Consider the following 21,552-nt stretch of genomic DNA (forward strand, 5'->3'; position numbering starts at 1 on the left):
GAGGTAGAAAAGAAAGGGGCCTGATCCATAGAGGGCCTTATAAGCCATCGTGAAGAGTTTAGATTTTTAAGTGTGATAGAAAACAAGGAGAGTTCTGAGCTGGAGAATGATGTGATTTGTTTTAAAAAGATCATTCTATCTGCTGAACTGTGAACAGACCAAAGGAAGATGAGAACACCTGAAGGAAGACCAATTAGAAGCTGCTGCAGTAGTCCAGGAAAGAGATGATGGAGACTTAGATACAGCTGGGGATAACAGAGGTGATGAGAAGCAGACAGACTAGGGATTTATTTATGAAGATGAAGCCGACAGGACTTACTGACATGGGATGTGAGTGGTCTCAGGTTTTTGTTCTCAGTGAATGGTGACACCATTTACTAGAGATCTGGGTTGTTCCTATTAGGCCAGAGCCATTAGATATCCAAGAGGAAAATTCAGTAGCTACATGGACATGAGTTTGCAGTTCAAGAGAGTCTAGGACTATAGACAGCATAAGAACAGTATTTCAAGTCATGGGCTTAGGAATAATATAAGTGGAGGAGAGAAGATTAAAGAGGATTAAACCCTGGAGCACTCCAATATTTACAATTTGGGAAGAGGAAGAAGAACCAGTAAAGGAACTGAGATGGAACAGATAGTGAGACAGAAGAGTGTAGTTTCTGAGAAATCAAGTGAAGAAAGTGCTTTGCTGAGAGGTAAAATAAGATAAGTACAGAGAACTAACCACTGGATTTACAGAAAGAGGATAAAGAGGCAGTATGATCTAAGAGCACAGATTCTGGGAGACTGTCTAGATTCAAATCATGGATGCTGCCACTTACTAGGTGTAATAACCTTGGATGATTTACTTAACCTATGCTTCATTAGTAAAATGAGACAGTAACAGTACCTACCTCACAAGACTGTTGTGAGGATTCACTAAGTTAATACATGTAAAGGGCTTAGAACAGTGCCAGGTACATAGAAGGCAATACATAAGTGTTTGCTATTATTATTATTGATTATTAACAAAAGCAATTTAGTTTGAGTATTGGGAAAAGAAGACTTGAGTTGAATTAAAGGGAGAATGGGGGAGGAGTCAGAGAGCAGAGACAGCAAGTACAGACATCTCTTGAAGAGTTTTGCTGTAAAGGAGAGCAGAAAAATGGGCAGTAGTTGGAGGAAGATTCAAAGGAGATTTTTTGCTTTGCTTTAAATGGGTGATAGAACATCTGATTCTATTATGAAGCTGATTTTTTTTTTTTTTTGCGGTATGCGGGCCTCTCACTGCCGTGGCCTCTCCCGTTGCGGAGCAGAGGCTCCGGACGCGCAGGCTCAGCGGCCGTGGCTCACGGGCCCAGCCACTCTGCGGCATGTGGGATCTTCCCGGATCAGGGCACGAACCCGTGTCCCCTGCATCGGCAGGCGGACTCTCAACCACTGCGCCACCAGGGAAGCCCCGCAGATAATTTTTTAAAGAGAAAAAAATCAAGAATAAAAAAATAATTGGGCTTGCGTGGTGGCGCAGTGGTTGAGAGTCTGCACGGGTTCGTGCCCCGGTGGGTTCGTGCTCCACATGCCGTGGAGCGGCTGGGCCCGTGAGCCACGGCCGCTGAGCCTGCGCGTCCGGAGCCTGTGCTCCGCAACGGGAGAGGCCATGGCAGTGAGAGGCCCGCGTACCGCAAAAAAAAAAAAAAAAGTAATTGAGCTCCCTCTTTTTACTAGAACAAAAATTTTTCTTAATGTATAAAGCAGCATACATGAAAGAGAAAGGAGTATTTGCGGGGAGGCGTTATTGGTGATGGAGAATTTCAGATCCCAAACCTAGACATCTGAGAAAGTGAAGAGGGGAAGGAGGGTTGACAAATGGTTTGGAGAGAGCACTGACAGCAACAAGTATACTGCTTCCAGATTCAATCTTATTTTATCAGGCCATCCTGATATACGTGCCCATCCTGACTCGGAGGAAAGCTATATACCTGTCTAAAAATATCTTTATTTCATCTTCATTTGTGAAAGATATTTTCACTGGGTAAAGAGTTCTAGGTAGGGAGTTATTTTCGTTCAGCACACTTAAGATACCATTTTAATGACTTCTGACGTCCACTGTTGCTGTTGAGAAGTCAGCTGTGAATCTAACAGCCATTTCTTTAAAGATAATCCTTTCTTTTGGGCTGCCTTTTTTTTTTTTTAATAAGCATTTTAACTAAAGCACAACATAAATATATAAAAGTGTGCAAATTTTAAGTGTGCAGGTTGGCTAATTATTATAAAGTGATCACAATGTGTAATTATCACTCAGAAACAAGAAATAAAAAATTACCATATACCTAAAGCTGCCTGTATGGCCCCCCTATGTTATCTTCTAGAGAGTTTATTGATTTACCTTTCATATTTAGCTCTGCAATCCACCTGGAATTGATTTTGCATACATTATGCAGTGGAAGTTGAGATTTATTTTTTCCCCCATATGGATATCCAGTTGACTCAATATCATTTATTAAAGAACCTTTTTTTCTCCACTGTTATATAGCCACCTTTGTCATAAATCAGGTAGTGTCAATGAATGTGTGGATCTGTTTCTGGACTCCCTATTCTATTGCAGTGGCCTATTTGTCTCTTCTTTGTCTCGTCAGACACTGTCTTACTTATGGTAGTTATATAATAGGTTTTGATATTCGAGAGTGTAAGTCCTTTACTTCGTTCTTTTCAGGATAGTCTTGGATATTCTTGATCCTTACTGCTACCATATAAATTCTAGAACTGGCTTGTCAATTTTCACATACATACATCTTTCATTAAATTTATTCCTTTAGGGCTTCCCCGGTGGCGCAGTGGTTGAGAGTCCGCCTGCCGATGCAGGGGACGCAGGTTCGTGCCCTGGTCCGGGAAGATCCCACATGCCGCGGAGCGGCTAGGCCCGTGAGCCATGGCCACTGAGCCTGCGCGTCCAGAGCCTGTGCTCCGCAGCGGGAGAGGCCACAACAGTGAGAGGCCCACGTACCGCAAAAAAAAAAAAATTTATTCCTTTAGGTATTTGATACATTCCAGGGCTATTCAAAACGGTATGTTTTTTTAAAATTTCATTTTCTAGTTGTTCGTGACTTTTTTAGAACATTAATTTATGTCAACCTTATATATTCATTCTAATAGCTTATTTGTAAATTCTTTTGAATTTTCTACATATACAGTCATGTTACCAATGAATGATCATAGTTTTATTTCTTCCTTTCTAATCCTTATACTTTTTCTCTCCTCATTGCACTAGCTATACCTGCAGTATGATGTTAAATAGAAGTGGTGACAGCACGCATACTTATCTCATTCCTGATCTCCAGGGAGAACTTACAGTGTTTTACCATTAAATATGATCTTTTTTTTATTATTTATTTTTTTGTAGTGTTTACTTTTTTCATAAACAGGCATTGACTTTTCTCAATGGCATTTTCTTTATTTGTTGAGGGTTGTTTTCCCCTTTATTCATTAATGTGGTGAGTTACATAGATTGATTTTTAAATGTTAAATGATTTTTGAATATTACATCTTACATTCTGGGAATGAACCTAACTTGGTTGTGATGTATTATCCTTTTTATATATTGTTGGATTCATTACCCAATATTTTGTTTAGGATTTTTGCATCCCTGGACATGAGAAATATCCTTGTAGGTTCAGACATCAAAGTCATACTGGCTGCACAAAATGAACTGGGAAGTGTTCCTTTCATTGTCTCATTTCCCTAAAAGAGTTTTGTGTAAAACTGATATTTCCTCCTCATATATGTGGAAGAATTCCCTGCAGTTTTCTTTGTAGGAAGAATTTTAATATGGATTTATTTTCTTTACTACATATAAACCTATCAGATTTTTAATTTCCTCTTTATCGGTTTTGGTAAATTGTGCTTTTTTGAGGAATTTTTTCACTTCGCTTAAATTTCTAAATTTATTGGCACAAAGTTGCTCATAATATTGTCATGCTCTTTTAAAAAACATCTTTAGGATTTTTGATATTTGTAATTTGTGCCTTCTTTCCTTGATCAGTACTATTTAGACATTTTAACAATTTTAGTAGTCTTTTAAAAGAACTAACTAGCTTTGTTAATTTTCTCTATTATATGTCTGTTTTCTATTCCATTAATTTCTGTTCTTTATATTTTCTTCCTTCTACTTTTTTTGAGGTTTGATTTGCTATTTAAATCTTTTTTCTAATATCGAGCTGTATACTTTTCTAATATATACATTTAAGGCTATACATTTCCCTCTAAGCATGGCTTTAGCTATATTTCACCTTTTCTTTTGTTACATTTTCAATTTCATTCTATTCAAAATATTTTAAAATTTTCATTGCAATTTCAACTTCAACCATGGGTTATTTATACATGTGATGCTTAATTTCTAAACATTTGTGAATTTTCAGATATCTTTTTGTGATTTTACTCCTCTGAAGTTTGTTAAGACTTCCTTTACAGCCTAGAATATGGTTAATTTTGGTAAATGTTCCATGTGTAGCATTTGTATTTAGTACTTGTTGTATGCAGTCCTCTAAATATGTCAATTAGGTCAAGTTGGTTAATTGACTACTTGTTTACTACTGAGAAAAGTATGTTAAAATTCTTCTCTAAAATTGTAAATTTATCTACTTTTACTTTTTAGCAGTGTCAACTTTTGCTTTACATATTTTCAAGCTATGTTATTAGGTGCATACAAATTTGAATTGGCTATCACAAATGAATCTCAAAGTCTCTAGGTCTGGCAAATTTCTTTAGCACAAAATTGGCTTTAGTGTTCTGCTTATCCTGGCATATCTGCCTTCACTTAGCATTTGGGCTATTTTGTCAGATCACTAATGCTTTTAGGAAGATTAAAAAAACATTTTATCTGGTATTTTTAGTGTTTCCACTGAGAAGGTTGGGCTGAATAACCCAAATTGCTAAATTGCAAAAAACGATTCTTAAAAGATTTTAATTCTAATTCCTGTTCTAAGACTTTTTACCTCCTTATTTCTACTCATGACCCTTCCAATGGAGCCCAATTCTTTCTTTCCTTTCTTTTTTTGATTTAAAAACCTTTTATTAAGTACAACACACATTCAGAGAAGTGAACAAATCTGATGGGCACTGCATGATGAATTTTAACAAAGTGAACCCATCATGTAACTAGCACACAGATCAAAAAACAGAACATTACTCCACCCCTCACCCAAGGAGGTTCTCCTGGTGCCACTTCCAGTCACTGTCCCACAAAGGCAAATACTATTTTGACTTCTAATACCATAGATGAGTTTAGCCTGCTTTTGAACTTTATAAATTTGGAATCATACAGGGACATACTCTTGTGTCTAACTTCTTTTGCTTAATATTTTGCTCTGTGAGATTCATTCATGTTGTTATTTAGTCTTTTGTTCTCATTACTGGATAGATTTGCATGTGTGAAAATACCACAATTTATCTATCCACTCTATATTGCTGGGCACTTGGGTAGTCTCCATTTTGGTCTGCTATAAATAGTATTGTTGTGAACATTCTTGTATGTGGGTCTTGGTGGCCTTAGGTTAGCACTCCTGTTTACTATATACCCAGGTGTTCATGCACAGCTTTGGTAGATACTGACAAAGAGTTTTCCAAAGTGGCTGTTGTACTAGTTTCCTCCTACCTGCAGTGTATGAGAATTCCAATTGTTCCCATTGTTCTACATCCTCATCAATACTTAGTGTGTCTGTATTTTTCATTTTAGCCCTCATAGGTGAGTAGCTATATCTCAAATGTAGGTTTAATTTGTATTTCCCTGGTGACTAAGCATGTTAAGAACCTTTTCGTATGTTCATTAGCCATCTGGATGTTCAAATGGAGCCCAGTTCTAAAAAAGCTTCTAAGTCATCACCAGCAGTTACTTTAATTTTGTAAGAATTAATCTCTTAGTCCTTCAATCAGGATTTTCCAACTCTGAGGCTGATGAAAAGTTTGAGAAAAGTTGGAAAATTTAAGCTTTTCAAGTATAAGTTTTAATAAATTCTGATTTATAAGTATTGAGCAACTTTTTAGGTAAAAAAGAATCTTTGATAAACTTTTCAGTAGTTTGCTTACCGGAAAACCTCAAGGGGAGCAAAGACAGTAGCAATGATGTCCCTAGAATGAGGCAACAAAGTCATGGAGGTAATTGAGATTTGGATAGTCCAAGCAAAGCGCAGGATCACATCCTCTATGATGGCACAGTAATAATAGGCCTGAGGAATAATAAGCAAATTGAGTACACTTACCATCACGTTTCTTACAAATAAGCACACTTAGCACAGTAACAAGAGTCACATATCCTACTGATAAGCACAGGTTAAAGAGTTTTATATTTTAGAAAGATTTCACCAATTTAGTTTTTTTTCTTAAATGGTACAATATTTAAAATGAATTTATAAATATTGTTTTACTGAATTTCAGTAATCATTTAACAAATAAACTTCATTCCCATATTGTATACCAGGCTCTCTTCTAGACCCCAGAAATACAAACCAGATGAAATCCTTGATCTGACTGAAATTATACTCTAATGTGTATGTGATACACTAATGACTCAATAGTTAATATTAGAAAATATTAGCAGATTTATTAACTCTGTTATTTGCACTTTTATTCTCAAATTGCCTTACCCTCCATCTGAAAAAATTTTGCCTTGCTTTTTGATGTCAGTAAATAAAATTAAGCTTGGATTTCACATACATAGTTAAATTTAAGGAATGTTCCATTTTCACATGAGGAAGACAGCACTCAACTAATCTTTCCAGGTACTAGTATCCAGTATTTGAGAGTCCACGCTTACCTACACAAATCTTAAGTAAACAAACTGCCAATAGACCAGAACTGTAATTCACAGATTTTCTCACTATTAATCTCTGGATATCTAGCTCTTTAAAAATATGTATTTAAAGGTTATGACATCTATGGGAACTAGAACTGATATGTATTAAGCCATAGCACTTATTTTATTTTAAAAAATTTAACAAAGGAATACTAGTCATGTCAGAAGCCTATTAAACAAAAGAAATAGCAGTCCCCTTCTTGTCCCATTCTCTAGAGACAAACATTTTCAAAATTTGTAGCTATTTCTTCTATTATATATCTTCCACATTTCTAAATAATGTGTGTATATTGCTATATCTTGATTAATCAATTTTAGACATTATCCACTGCTTACTATGATGAATTTTATGAAGAACACATTAACATATCTCCCTCTTCCCTCCCCCATCCATCCAATAGAGCGATAATGTAATTTTTGGATAAATCCACATGCAGTGAACTCATTATTAGGCCTCTCAGTGAAGAGCTACAATTTCATGTGTCTTTAAGAGCCAGTCAAGTGGATCCACATTTCACTGATGTGGGAGCTGATGTTACCAAAAATTGAAGGTCTTTTGGGAGGAATACACTTAACTTGAGGTCAAGAGATGCAGAAAAGTTAAGTTTTAATATGGAGATAACAAAAATGCTTCCTGGACCTGGGTATGGTGCTCAATAGTATGTGTTGTTAATGCCAAGGAACTGATTTTAAGGTACATATAGCTGTGTTAATTTTTAAATGAAGTACCACTGGACTCAGCAAATAGCTTCTTCCTTTTTTAAGAAGAATAAATTTTATTCCAATATTTGCCTTTTTAAAATTGAAAGGGGTATGGTGATCCCCTAGAACATTTTTCTTATACATTGCAAAGCATAATGTACAAAAGCATATACTTTATATATATATATATATAATAACAAAAAAACTGATTCTATTAACTAGTTTTACTACATAGAAATCAAAAAGTTAGAACTATTTAAACGGAGGAACAAATATTTATATAAAGATATAAACAGTTCATCAAAGCAACCATTATAACAAGAAATAAATGTATTATCTCTCTCAGTAAGGCAAGAACAGTTCAAAGAGCAATAAGGCACATACATTTGGTGAACACAAAAGGCCATCTTTACTTGAATGCATGTCTGCTGTCTGACTTGTGCTTACTATTACTTTTTTTGATTTTCTTTTCAAATGAGACTTATAAAGATATATCTAGTATCTTGGTCATACATTCTAAATTCGCACATTGGGATTGCTACAGCTTATGTTAAAAAAAAAAATCACTGTCAGTAAACATCTCCTTTTCTGCCTTCATTTGTTTATACAAAGTTACCCTAATATACTATTCTTCGTATTCACTCTCCTATCATTTATTTTTAATCCTCACACTTGAAAACAGCCTTCCCTAACCACCAATTAAATACTAAACATTCACGCATTTTCAAAGTGCAATTCTGAGGTACTGGTGACATTCTGACATAGTATAAAGTATTAGTGACCCAATTTATAATCTCCTCCACATCACAGAATTTTAGGACTGGGAAAGGATCAAGAGATAATCTACTATAACACCCTACCTTATAGAAAAGAATACACCGTAGTCTGGTTGCCTGAAATTATACAGCTAGTTAGTGAGAGAGCTGGGATTAGAATTCACTTATAAGGATTCCCAGTTCATTGTTTAATTTCTTTCAATATCTGAGTAAAGATACTCTTGGCCTTTTGACTTTTTAACTCAGCCTCTCTCATCCTTTTATTCATATATATATAAATAAGATGCTAAAATAATTCCCACATAATTATCCATGTATTTTTGGATTAAATTGTAACTTTAGGAAAACTGATTGAAATAAATGAAAGGAGAAGCCTTCTTGATGCACCCAAGCAAAGTCAGGCACTCCCCTTTCCTTCGTGCTTTCATAGCGCTGCTCATTCAGTCAAGTATTTATTCATTCATTCCACAAACATTAAGTCCCTGTATGCCAGGGACTATGCTGGATAGTGAGGGATATAGATACCTAAACAGGTAATTAAAATACAGTGTGACGATTGCCATAATGGAAATTTGTATAGGGTAAAATGGGATTAGTACGAATGGCTAATTATGCTTGGAGAAATAAGAAAGGCTTCTTAGAGAAAGTAAAAAACTGACTTAAAAAGAAGGAGCAAGAGTTTGCAAGGTAAACAAAGGGGAAAGAGGGCATTTGAGACGGAGGGAATTGCATGGTCAAAATAAATCATAAATGACAGTAAGTTATTTATTCCTCTATTCTAGTCTTTATCACATTGTATTGCAATCTGTTTACTTATCTGTTTAGAATACAGATTAAGGCCTCCTTGAGAACCACAATTTTACTTTGTTTTTATTTCCTATAGCGTCTAGCATATAGTAAACATCTGATACAAATTTTTGCTGACTGAATGGATTAGTACTTTTTGGTAAGTATTTTCTCTAATTATATTAGGTTGGGATTGGGTATATATTGTAATAGGTACGCCTGAGTTGTTGTTTTGTTTTTCTTTTTTAAATAAACCCAAGGACTCTTTGTACATACTTTTTGGGGGTATACAATCTCTTCCCGGAGGAAAGTGTTTTCTCCTGCATTCTTATCAAAAAGACCCCAGTCCATCTTCAGATCCCAGATGAGGGTGTAACAGGAACTGATGATACAAAAGACGATCCACAGGTAAAAGAACACTACGGTGTCTGAGTGACCTCGTTCTGAAGAAAGAAAAGGGAAAGAGAAAATTACTAGATTCAGGTAAAATTCTTCATTAAATAAAACTAATTTAAAAACAGATTCTTTCTCCAGCTCCATAAAGGAAATAAGATTTTAAAAGAAATCTCCTTAGTAGGATCATTGTCTAACAAAAGTTAAATAATAAATCTGATTCTTCTGAAGTTCAAATAGTTATCAAACATTCATCAAATACACAAAATTTGTACAAATGTGCATTTAGAGTTTAGAGGCTTTATGGTGAAAACATAAAATTTCAAATAACTGCAATGGAGGTTTTGAATATTACAAAAGTTGTCATTTTAGTTTTTGCCATCAGGTGGCAGCTTAGGGTCAAAGATGAAAAAAATTTATGAAACACCAGTAACAAGGAATGTGCTGCATTTGCTTTAAGAAATTCTTGGATTGTTTTTACTTTAGAACAACATTTCCTTCATATATGTAGATCTTAATACTTATTGCAAAAGCAATTGGATAATTTTAATTCTAGGTAAAATGCCAGAAAGCAACAGATTGATGAGGAATGTATCCTTAAGAACATATATGAAAGCAAACTTCTCTCAAATCACAAAGCAAAGAATGATATGTTTGCTTCTTTTGGATGTTATTTAATGATGCAAAGGCTTAATGTGACTTTATGCTGGGAACACTGTAATGTAACTTTGGGTTTTATGCCGAGAACACTATAAAGTGCAATAAATCAGAAAAATAAAAATAATTTGCAAAGGTAGTTACACAACCTAGTCTTTTTCACTCTCCAGTGCTCTGTATATTCTCTATGAAACTTTTCTTTGACAAGTCTGAAAGTCATCGTGATGTTCTTTGTATTCTCTGGTTGTAGGATATAGGTATATAACTACTACTAATATGGTCCTCAATCATCAGGAAAAAAAGGTGTCATCTAATTCAAAAAAAGTTTAAATTGTGGTTAGTTTCCCAAAGGCTTAGAAAGTAAAGGATGTATCATGCATTATCCATAATCCTTCCTATTAAAATAAACAAGTGCTGGGAATATCCTGGTGGTCCAGTGGTTAGAACTCGGTGCTTTCACTGCTGGGGCTTGGGTTCAATCTCTGGTCAGGGAACTAAGATCCTGCAAGCCATGCAGTGCGGCCAAACAAACAAACAAAAAAACAAGTGCTTACTAATCATTTTTAGATAGTAAAATGTTAAGTACAGTATTATTCAAAGGCACCCTTTAGACATTTATAATCTAGTAAGTTGAAACAGCCATTTGTTATTGATGCTAAATTTGAGATCAAAATAAAATAAACAGGGGCTTCCCTGGTGGCGCAGTGGTTGAGAGTCCGCCTGCTGATGCAGGGGACATGGGTTCGTGTCCTGGTCCGGGAGGATCCCACATGCCGCAGAACACCTAGGCCCGTGAGCCATGGCCGCTGAGCCTGCGCGTCTGGAGCCTGTGCTCCGCAACGGGAGAGGCCACAACAGTGAGAGGCCCGCGTACCGCAAAAACAAAAAACAAAAAACCCAAAGGACTATGAGAACATCAAGAAGAATGGGACTGTTTCCAGCAGTAGGAAATAAGAGGAAGTAGCATTTGAGTTATTTCTAGAAGGATAAATAGTGTTGCAAAAGTCAGGCAGATGAGGCAAGGCTATTCAAGGCTAAAAGAAGATAATGAAAAGCCATGAGGGTGGGAAACTGCAAGGTATTTTTGAAAAGTTGCAAGTAATCTAAGTCTAGTGTGGGTGAAACACAGAGGATGTGAGGGAGTGGGTATGATTTGAAATGAAGCTGGAAAAGACATTTTGGGTCTGACCGTGGAATGCCTTCTTGGGCCTTAGGATTAGATCTGTATTTCAGAAAAATAATGGGTTGGCAGGTTGCTTTCATCAGAATTACTTAGTTGGTTAAAAAAATACAGATATCTCTGAGCTCCAGTGTTGTGTTAGCATCAGTCTGTACCAGCTTTATGAATCAATTGTCAAATTTTCAAAAACTTTGCAAACTGGCTGTTAAACATAGTCATTATTAAAAATTAAATTACATAAACATAATTAGCTATATTAAAAACAAAGGTAATGAAAACTCAAATTCATCACTTCCTAATTACTTTACTAAATTTTGATATTATTTATTCTTTTAGGTTATATATGTTTATTTTATCTATATAATGGAAATACTATACATCTTTTTCCAACATTCCATGTTAATCATCTTAGTAGCTTGAAATTGGCTATGGTAGCAGTCCGTATTTACACCATGGAAATCAGCAAACACTGCAAATCAGTGCTCCCATCCCCACCCGAGAGCTAGTTTTTAAATATATACCAGCACACCACTGTTCACCTTCTCCTGGAAAGTCAGTGGTAGGGAACAGAATCAAAAGTTTTAAAAATGGTCCACAACTGATTCTAATGAACAGTCAAGCTTGGATATAAACACATTTTCAGGTTTAAACTATTTTCACAAAATCTTTTCATCAAGAGCAAATTTATTCTATAACATTGTGCCATATGAATTATCATTTAAAAGGTCTAACAAAATATTTACTTATTATCTAGGTTTAGTTGGATGTGTTCTAACATACCTGTTCACTTCATTCTATACACAGATATAGAATCTAGCCGAGTTGTATTGTTCAATAATTACCATCATGGTTGCATTCAAAAGAATTCCATAACTCATCTACTAAGGTTTGCAAAGAATAAAGCAAATTTAGCAACATAATAAAATTCACTCTTGTCGTATTTTCAAAACAAGATCAACACAGAGATAAAGACCTAAAAGGAATTGATAATGAAACTAAAAGTAACGTGCTAATTTTGTTATTTCTTCTAGATTTTAAAACAAGTTCTATCCTCAGAATATAATTCTTAAAATGGGACAATGGGCTATGGGGCTTCCCTGGTGGCACAGTGGTTGAGAGTCCGCCTGCCTATGCAGGGGACACGGGTTCGTGCCCCGGTCCGGGAAGATCCCACATGCTGCGGAGCGGCTGGGCCCGTGAGCCATGGCCGCTGAGCCTGTGCGTCCGGAGCCTGTGCTCCGCAACGGCAGAGGCCACAACAGTGAGAGGCCCGCGTACCGCAAAAAAAAAAAAAAGGGACAATGGGCTAAACTGCCTTCCTCTAAGCCCATATTATTTCTATGAAATTGCTATGAAACATATACAAGGACTTATTGACTTAAAAAAATATACTTTAACAGAATATTTTATAATAAGTAATTTTTATCTTATGAACTTCTTCACACAATGATTTGAAGAAATCAAATATTTCGTCTACATATGCTACATTTTGGTCTTTTTAAAATTACTACCCTACGTGATCATTTCCATCTCCCAAATGAGGAGTGCTTCTTCCTGAAATCATCTGCCTTCATTGGTATTCAGAGGTTGTACCGGGAAGATATTATCACTTTAGGCAAGCAATTACATCTAATTCTCTGTTGGCTAACTCTGGTAGCCCACTTTAGTAATGTTCAGAATCACAGAAAATCAAGTCATTGGTATTCCACACTAAGCTTCTATTACACACCGGCCATGTTAGAAGCATAATTAATACCAGACAAATGTATGGTAATTGGTATCTAGTGAATCTAAAACAAATAAAATAAGCTTCCTAGAGTTTTGTACCCATTAACCATCATAGGAAGGATAAAGCAAAATAATATGTTGGGAAAAGTGCTGAGAGAGAAATCAGAAAAATTACATATGGACATCATTGTGAGTCATATTTCAGGAAGGATATTTTAAATATGAAAAAGTGGCACTGTGTAAAAACAAAGTGAACAGTTTTATTTCAACCAAAACCTTTCTACTCTGGTAAGAGCTTACCAGGTTTTAATCTGAAATTAAATAAGGAAACAAATAAAATAGACTGGGGACACTGTTTTCAAAGCTCAAACCTATATAGGTAAGCTGAGTTATGAGTGAGTTTGGCTATCAGTTTATCCTAGGACAGGCAAGACAGACATTATATTCCCATTTTACAGTTAAGGAAGCTGAAGTTCAGCGAGACAGTCAGTAAGTGGCAAGATAACTGTATTTGAAGTCACAAGATCTGGGTTTGAATCCAGACTCTGCCTCTTTCCAACTCTGTGACTATAGAAAATTCATAATCTTCAAATGACTGAGACAAAAATGGAAATCATTAGGCCTAAGGATAAATGAGGAAACTAGTAATAGGAATCTTTAACCAAGGAACTTTTTTTGTACTAGACAGCACTGTTTCTCTAAGTCCAACTCAACTTGAAATAATAGTTCCACAAAACTATTAAGTAACATTAAAAATATTTCTAAGGTATGTGGAAAACAGAATTTAAAAAGTATACACATATTATTATTTCAGACTGTATATAACTTTATGTTTATAGAAATACAGAGGTAGCTATCCCTGATGCGGAAAGTAAGATTATTAAAGGGATTCATTTTAACTTTATGTGTTTATGTATTATTTGAATTTTGTTTTTATAGCCATATATACATATCCATGTTTTATTTGTATAATTAAACTAAAAGAAAAAGGAAGAAAGTGGGCTAAAGAAAACAGTTACCATCAGGGTGATGATATTTTATAAATGATTTAAACAAGAGTTTAATGCTGCTATATTGTTTTTATAATAAAAAAGTACACAGGAATTCATTTATTCATTCAACAAATGCTTACTGAGTGTCTACTACTATAAGCTGTGTTATTTATTATATAGCTATAATACTTAAGATCAGCTGCAAAGAAAAATCTGTTTACTTCTACATTCAACAAACATATGCTGAATGTCTACCAGGTAACCAGGTATATTTTAGAGCACAGAAAGGTACTGAAGAACTATTAAGGACTAAGTGTGAAAGAGGAGGGATGTAAAATAAACAAAAGCACAATGTGAAAGTGCAACTGTGGAACTGTGCATACAGGAGGAATCAATAGGTTAGGCTTTCAGGACGCGAACAGCCAGGAAAGGCTTCCTGGAGGGGGTGCTACTTGAGCTGAGTCTTGAAAGTTAACAGTCTTGAGTTAACCAGGTTTGTGAGGCAGAGAGAGCCATATCAAAGAATAGAAACCATTCATTCAACAAATGAACACCTACTTACTATATGCCAGATATTATTCTAGATACCAGGCACACAGCAGTGAATCTTATTCACCAATGGGCAAATTTCCTACCCTAATGAAGCTTACTACTTTAGTTGGGGTAAATAATTATCAGATATACAAGTAAACAAGACAATTTCAGACAGTGAAAAGTGCCAAGAAGGAAACAGAACATGGGGACTTCTCTGGTGGCGCAGTGGTTAAGAATTCACCTGCCAATGCAGGGGACATGGGTTCGAGCCCTGGTCTGGGAAGATCCCACATGCCACGGAGCAGCTAAGCCTGTGCACCACAACTACTGAGCCTGTGCTCTAGAGCCTGCAAGCCACAACTACTGAACCCGTGTGCCACAACTACTAAAGCCTGCATGCCTGTAGCCTGTGCTCTGCAACAAGAGAAGACACCACACACCGCAATGAAGAGTAGCCCCTGTTCGCCACAACTAGAGAAAGCATGCAAGCAGCAACAAAGACCCAGTGCAGCCAAAAATAAATAAATAAATAAATAAATAACAAAAAGAAAAGAAAACAGAACATGGTGACATGATTGAGACTGGCAGAATTCCTTTAGATAGTGTTCAGGCAGAGAAGGTCTCTAAGTTGATATCTGAGTAATGAGAAGGAGCCAGCTACATGAAAAGCTGGAGGAAGACTTACATATATAATACTACATTTTCTAGTAATCATAATTTAAAAGGTAAAAAGAAACAGGTAAAATTAATTTTAATAATATATTTTGTTAATCTAATATATCTAAAATGTTATTTTAATGTATAATTAATGTATAGAATAAATTATTATATAAAGTCATTGTGGCTATTAGAATAGAGACAGTGAGGAAAGGCAGAGTACTGTTTTGAGATACAGGAATGAGAAAAGGAAACAGATTAGACCAGGTGGCTTACTGAGACAAGGAAAGCCTTTTTAGGGTGAGAGACTGTTGAACGTATATATAGGTTGAAGGGAAGGGGCCAGTAGTGACGAAGAGATTGAAGATTTAGGAACGAAAAGGGGTGACTGCCAGAGCAAGATCCTGAAAGAGACAGGAGGAAATGAGGTCAGAGCACTAAGGTGGGAAACCTTGTTCCAAAGTCTGGGAAAAATACGGTGATAATGGATTTGGGTTAAATAAGTATGTATATAGGTAGAAGATAGCTGAAGGAAAATGACTCCTGATAGGTTCAAGTTTTTCAGGGTATAGGAGACAAAGGTAGTCTGTAAAAGTAAAGAGGGAAAGACTGAGTTGGAGGTTTCGAGAAAAGCAATGAGAGTTATCATGAAAACCCTTTTCAAGTTAATATCCTTTTCTGAGATGACAAAAATTTAATAATAAAAGTTAGCAAAGGACAAATTAACATGTGTAAGTTCAGAAAGAGGGTAATATCTCCTTCCTATGATTTTTTTAATAAAACATTTTGTTTGTGCTTATACTATCTTTTATTATGATATAAACATACTTTTTCTCTCTTTCCTATAAAACTGTACCCTATCTAGCATTTTAAAAAGAATTTAATTTTACGATGGAGTAAACTGTATATGTGTTTATATTTTCCATTAAATTGTAATGTCTTTTAGGGAAAGATCTCATGCCAGCATTTTTCCAAGGCCTATGTACTCCACTCCACACAGCGGGAACTCAATTAATTTTTGCCAAATTGAATTGGGGGCAAGTGCTGTGTTTTACTCACTTTTAAACTTTCTGTACAATGCCTTACATTCCAACAAATACCTGGGGAAGGCAACATGGTTTCTGGCAGCCTACACATACAATGTGTCCCTAAAAACTTGTATATAGCTGAATATGAAAAAGACAAGTAACAGATGTACATGTTATATGAGGATTTTGTTTCCTGAGAACTAAAAATAAGAAAATAAAACCCCTTATTATATCTTCCTTGTCTTTTAGACATAATATTTAATGACATTATTCCCAACATCTTACAGACATTTTTCGTTTTCACTCTTTACAACAGAACACAGGATAATCTCTTCAAATTGAATGAGTGTTGGCAATGACGTTTAAACGTTGCTGCTTTCAGTATGCCTAACGATTTCCATCTTTGCTTTTAATGGTATTAAATTCGAGACATTTCTTTTCAATAATGAAGTGTACTATCACATATAATTCCCACTCATTTTAATAAAAATGTACAAAACAGAATATTCAAATAATCACACAAATACACTAGTATTTGTGACAAAGAAGGTGATGCTGCCAAAGCTGTTAGCTGGCAGCTAGTGCTACCATGTGAAAGCAGGAAACATTCTGAATCCAAAGGATAACTAAGGTGTGTGTGACTATCTGCAAAGTCTTATAACATAATACCCAAAATGTCCAGCTTTCAACTGAAAATCACTAATCATACCAAGAACCAGGAAGATCTCAAACTGAGTGAAAAAAGTCCATCAGTAGATGCCAAAAATGAGATGAGAGCTGCTGGAATTATTTGATGAAAATGCTTTTATGAATAATTATGAAATGCTTGAAACAATGAAAAAATAGGAAGTCTCAGCAAAGAAATAGAAGACATAAAGAAAAACCACATGGAAATATTAGAACTGAAAAATACAATAACGAAAATAAAAAACTCAGTGAATGATGTTAACAGCAGAATAGAGAAGACAGAGGAAATAGTCTGCAAACTGGAAAACAGGAGAATAGAAACTAACAAAGCTGAACAGTGGAATGAAAATATATTTAAAAAAAGAAAAAGAAGAAGAAAGAAAAGAGATTCAGGGACCTGTGGAACCATAAAAAAAAAAAAACAAAAAAAACAAATGTTCAAACATTTGTGTCATCGGAGCCCAGAAGGAAAGAATAGGGAGGGGCTGAAAAAGTACTTAAAGAAGTAATGGTCGACAACTCCTCAAATTTGATAAGAGACATAAACCTACAGATTCAAGAAGTTGAGCAAACCTCAAATAAAATAAATCTAAAGCCAAAACACATTAAAATTAAACTTCTCAGGCTTCCCTGGTGGCGCAGTGGTTGAGAGTCCACCTGCCAATGCAGGGGACACCGGTTCGTGCCCCTGTCCGGGAAGATCCCACATGCCATGGAGCGGCTGGGCCCGTGAGCCATGGGCGCTGAGCCTGCGCGTCTGGAGCCTGTGCTCCACAACGGGAGAGGCCACAACAGTGAGAGGCCCGCGTACCGCAAAGAAAAAATAATAAACTTCTCAAAACTAAAGACAAAGATTAAAAACCTGGAAAGCAGTCAAGAAAAACCCAATACCTTAATGGCCAGGGTTAAAACAATATGATTGACAGTGGATTCCTCATCAGAAATCTTCCGGAGGCCAGAAGAAAGTAGCACGAAATTTATCAAGAGCTGGAAAAAAAAAGAACTATAAACCAAGATTTTTATACTCAATGTATACAAATTCTTATACTCAATATCCTTCAGGAAAGGAAGGGGAAATCAAGACATTCTCAGATAAATGAAAACTAACAGAATATATTAGCAGATCTACCCTGAAAGAATTGTTGAATTCTCTAAACAGAAAGAAAATAATAAAAGAAGGAACCTTAGAACTTCAAGAAGGAAGAAAGAACCAAGTAAGCAAAAATATGGGTAAATATGATAGGCTGTACTTTTCCTCTTGAGTTTTCCAAAGTATGCTTGACAGCTGAAGCAAAAATTATAACACTGTCTGATATGGTGCTAAATGTATGGAGGAAATATTTAAGACCATTACATTATAAATGGGGGAGGGTAAAGAGATGTAAAGGGAGGTAAGGTTTCTATAAGTCACTCAAAATGGTAAAATGATGACACTAGGACACTGTGATAAGTTATGTATATACAATGTAATACTGAGAACTACTAAAAAACCTATACAAAGAGAGACACTCAAAAATGTTATAGATAAATCAAAATGGAATTTAAAAATATTCAAGTAAATACAGAGAAATAAAAAGCAGAGAGAGCAGAAAACCAAAAAAGAAAATGGCATACTTAATTTAAGTTCTAACATATCAATAATTACATTAAATGTCAATAGTGTAAATATATCACTTAAAAGAGATTGGCAGAGGGGATTAAAAACTATGACCCAATTACATCCTGTCTACAAGGACTCACTTCAAATATAATAATATAACTACGTTGAAGGTAAAAGTATGGAAAGATATGCATCATGCAAACAATAATCAAAGGAAAGCAGGGTGGCTATTTTACTATTAAATAAAGTAGATTTCAGAGCAAAGAAAATCAGTGTAAACAGACAGGGCCATTATATAAGTATATTAGAGTCAGTCCACGAAGAAGATGTAGCAATCCTCACTGTGTCTACATCAAACAACCAGAGTAGCAAAGTACATGAAGCAAAAGCTGATAAAATTGAAAAGAAAAATAGACAAATCCACAATTATAGAGATTTCAACTCTCCTCAACAACTAATGGAACAAGTAGACAGAAAATAAGCAACAATATAGAATTCAACATCATTAACTAATAGGATCTAATAAACACTCCACCCTACAACAGCAGAACATACATTCTTTTCAAGTGCCCAATGAACATATAGCAAGATAGGCCAAAAAAATCAATAACAGAAAAATCTTCAAACACTTGGAAACTAAACAACACACTACTAAATAATTCATGGATCAAAGACAAAGTCTCAAGGGAAATTTAAAGAATACACTGAACTAAATGAAAATGAAAATGTAACATATCAAAATTTGTGGGACTTGGCTAAAGCAGTGCTGAGAGGAAAATGCATAGCATTATACATATAATTATACATACAACTGCGTACATTAGAAAAAGAGAAAAAATATCAAATAAATAGTCTAAGAACCCACCTCAAGAACCTAGAAAAAGAAAAGCAAAATAAATCCAAAGCAAGCAGAAGGAAGGAAGTAATCAAGATAAACACAGAAATCAATGAAATTGAAATGAAAAATGGAGGAAAAAGATCAATGAAACAAAAAGCCGATTCCTTGAAAAGATCAATAACTAAATAATAATAATTCTGGAATGGATAAAAGTATGTGTTTTTCCCTCCTCTCCTGCAAAAAGACACAGTGTCATTTCTTTAACTAAATGGAATGCTACTGATCATAATTATTTTACAAAGAAATAAAAGGATCCTAAAAGTTTTTGACACCGTTTCAAGTGCTTACTTTATGAAGCTGTAAAAAAGCTTCAGGTACTACATTCATAAGGGTAGAAACTTTTTTCTTAGTTAAACTGAAAAAAATTAAGCCACAGACACAAGCTAAAATTACAGCCAATTAAAAATGGAAATAAGATTGTGTAAGATTTAACACAGCAAGATCCTTTTTGACCCACCTCCTAGAGAAATGGAAATAAAAACAAATAAACAAATGGGATATAATGAAACTTAAAAGCTTTTGCACAGCAAAGAAAACCATAAACAAGACGAAAAGACAACCCTCGAATGGGAGAAAACATTTGCAAATGAAGCAACTGACAAAGGACTAATCTCCAAAATTTACAAACAGCTCAATATCAAAAAAACAAACAACCCAATCCAAAAAAGGGCAGAAGACCTAAATAGACATTTCTTCAAAGAAGATATACAAACTGCCAACAAACATATGAAAGAATGTTCAACATCACTTATCATTAGAGAAACGCAAATCAAAACTACAATGAGGTATCACCTCACTCCAGTCAGAATGGACATCATCAAAAGATCTACAAACAATAAATGCTGGAGAGGGTGTGGAGAAAAGGGAACCCTCTTGCACTGTTGGTAGGAATGTAAATTGATACAGCCACTATGGAGAACAGTATGGAGGTTCCTTAAAAAACTAAAAATAGAACTACCATAAGACCCAGCAATCCCACTACTGGGCATACACCCTGAGAAAACCATAATTCAAAAAGAGTCATGTACCACAATGTTCACTGCAGCTCTATTTACAATAGCCAGGACATGGAAGCAACCTAAGTGTCCACTGACAGATGAATGGATAAAGAAGATGTGGCATATATATACAATGGAATATTATTCAGCCATAAAAAGAAACAAAATTGAGTTATTTGTAGTGAGGATGGACCTAGAGTCTGTCATACAGAGTGAAGTAAGTCAGAAAGAGAAAAACAAACACAGTATGCTAACACATATATATGGAATCTAAAAAAAAGGTTATAAAGAACCTAGGGGCAGGACACGAATAAAGACACAGACGTAGAGAATGGACTTGAGGGAATGGGGAGGGGGAAGGGTAAGCTGGGACGAAGTGAGAGAGTGGCATGGACTTATATATAATACCAAATGTAAAATAGATAGCTAGTGGGAAGCAGCCACATAGCACAGGAAGATCAGCTCAGTCCTTTGTGACCACCTAGAGTGGTGGGGTAGGGAGGGTGGGAGGGAGACGCAAGAGTGAGGAGATATGGGGATATATGTATATGTATAGCTGATTCACTTTGTTATAAAGCAGAAACTAACACAACATTGTAAAGCAATTATAGTCCAATAAGGATGTTAAAAAGGAAAAAAAAAAATGAACTGTGAAATAGTTCAAAATTTACTTAAAACAAAGTAGATAAGAACTTCTACATCCCCCATGCCTATAGCCTACTGCTTAAATCAAAGAAAGTAAAAAAAAAAATCAATTGATCTGGTTTTGTTCTTTAGAAAACCATGTTGTTGTTGTTTTTTTCCCCTTCCTGGCATCCTAACCTCTTCTAAGTAAGTGTTGTCAAACACAGTGTTGCCATACATTTGTGCATTGTGATCAATTGTAATTTGTTACTAATGTTGAAGTATTTATTTTATTTACTTAAGTCTATTAAAGAATATCAATATTAACAAAAACAAACAAAAAAGACTGTATAACATTTAAGTAGTCATAAGAGCAGTATACAGTAATAAGAGTTGAATAAAATATAGATAAAAAAATAAATGTTAGCAAAAAATGACAATATATATTCTACATTATGATTAATTAACAGATCTAAGAAGGAAGTG

At 35.2% G+C, this 21,552-nt stretch overlaps 1 protein-coding gene across 1 annotated transcript in view; it reads right to left on the reverse strand.

Moving 5' to 3' along the window:
* XPR1 (xenotropic and polytropic retrovirus receptor 1) overlaps nt 1–21,552 on the reverse strand; it is a 205,368-nt gene that overhangs the window by 9,539 nt on the left and 174,277 nt on the right. Inside the window, exons 12-13 of the mRNA XM_004269822.4 lie at nt 9,367–9,533; nt 6,061–6,200 (exon numbers count right to left, since the gene is read on the reverse strand). Of these exons, the coding sequence (XP_004269870.1) occupies nt 6,061–6,200; nt 9,367–9,533 (307 nt within the window). The remainder of the gene's footprint in view (nt 1–6,060; nt 6,201–9,366; nt 9,534–21,552) is intronic.

This window comes from Orcinus orca, chromosome 1 (assembly GCF_937001465.1).
Source record: "Orcinus orca chromosome 1, mOrcOrc1.1, whole genome shotgun sequence".
NCBI classification, from domain to species: domain Eukaryota; kingdom Metazoa; phylum Chordata; class Mammalia; order Artiodactyla; family Delphinidae; genus Orcinus; species Orcinus orca.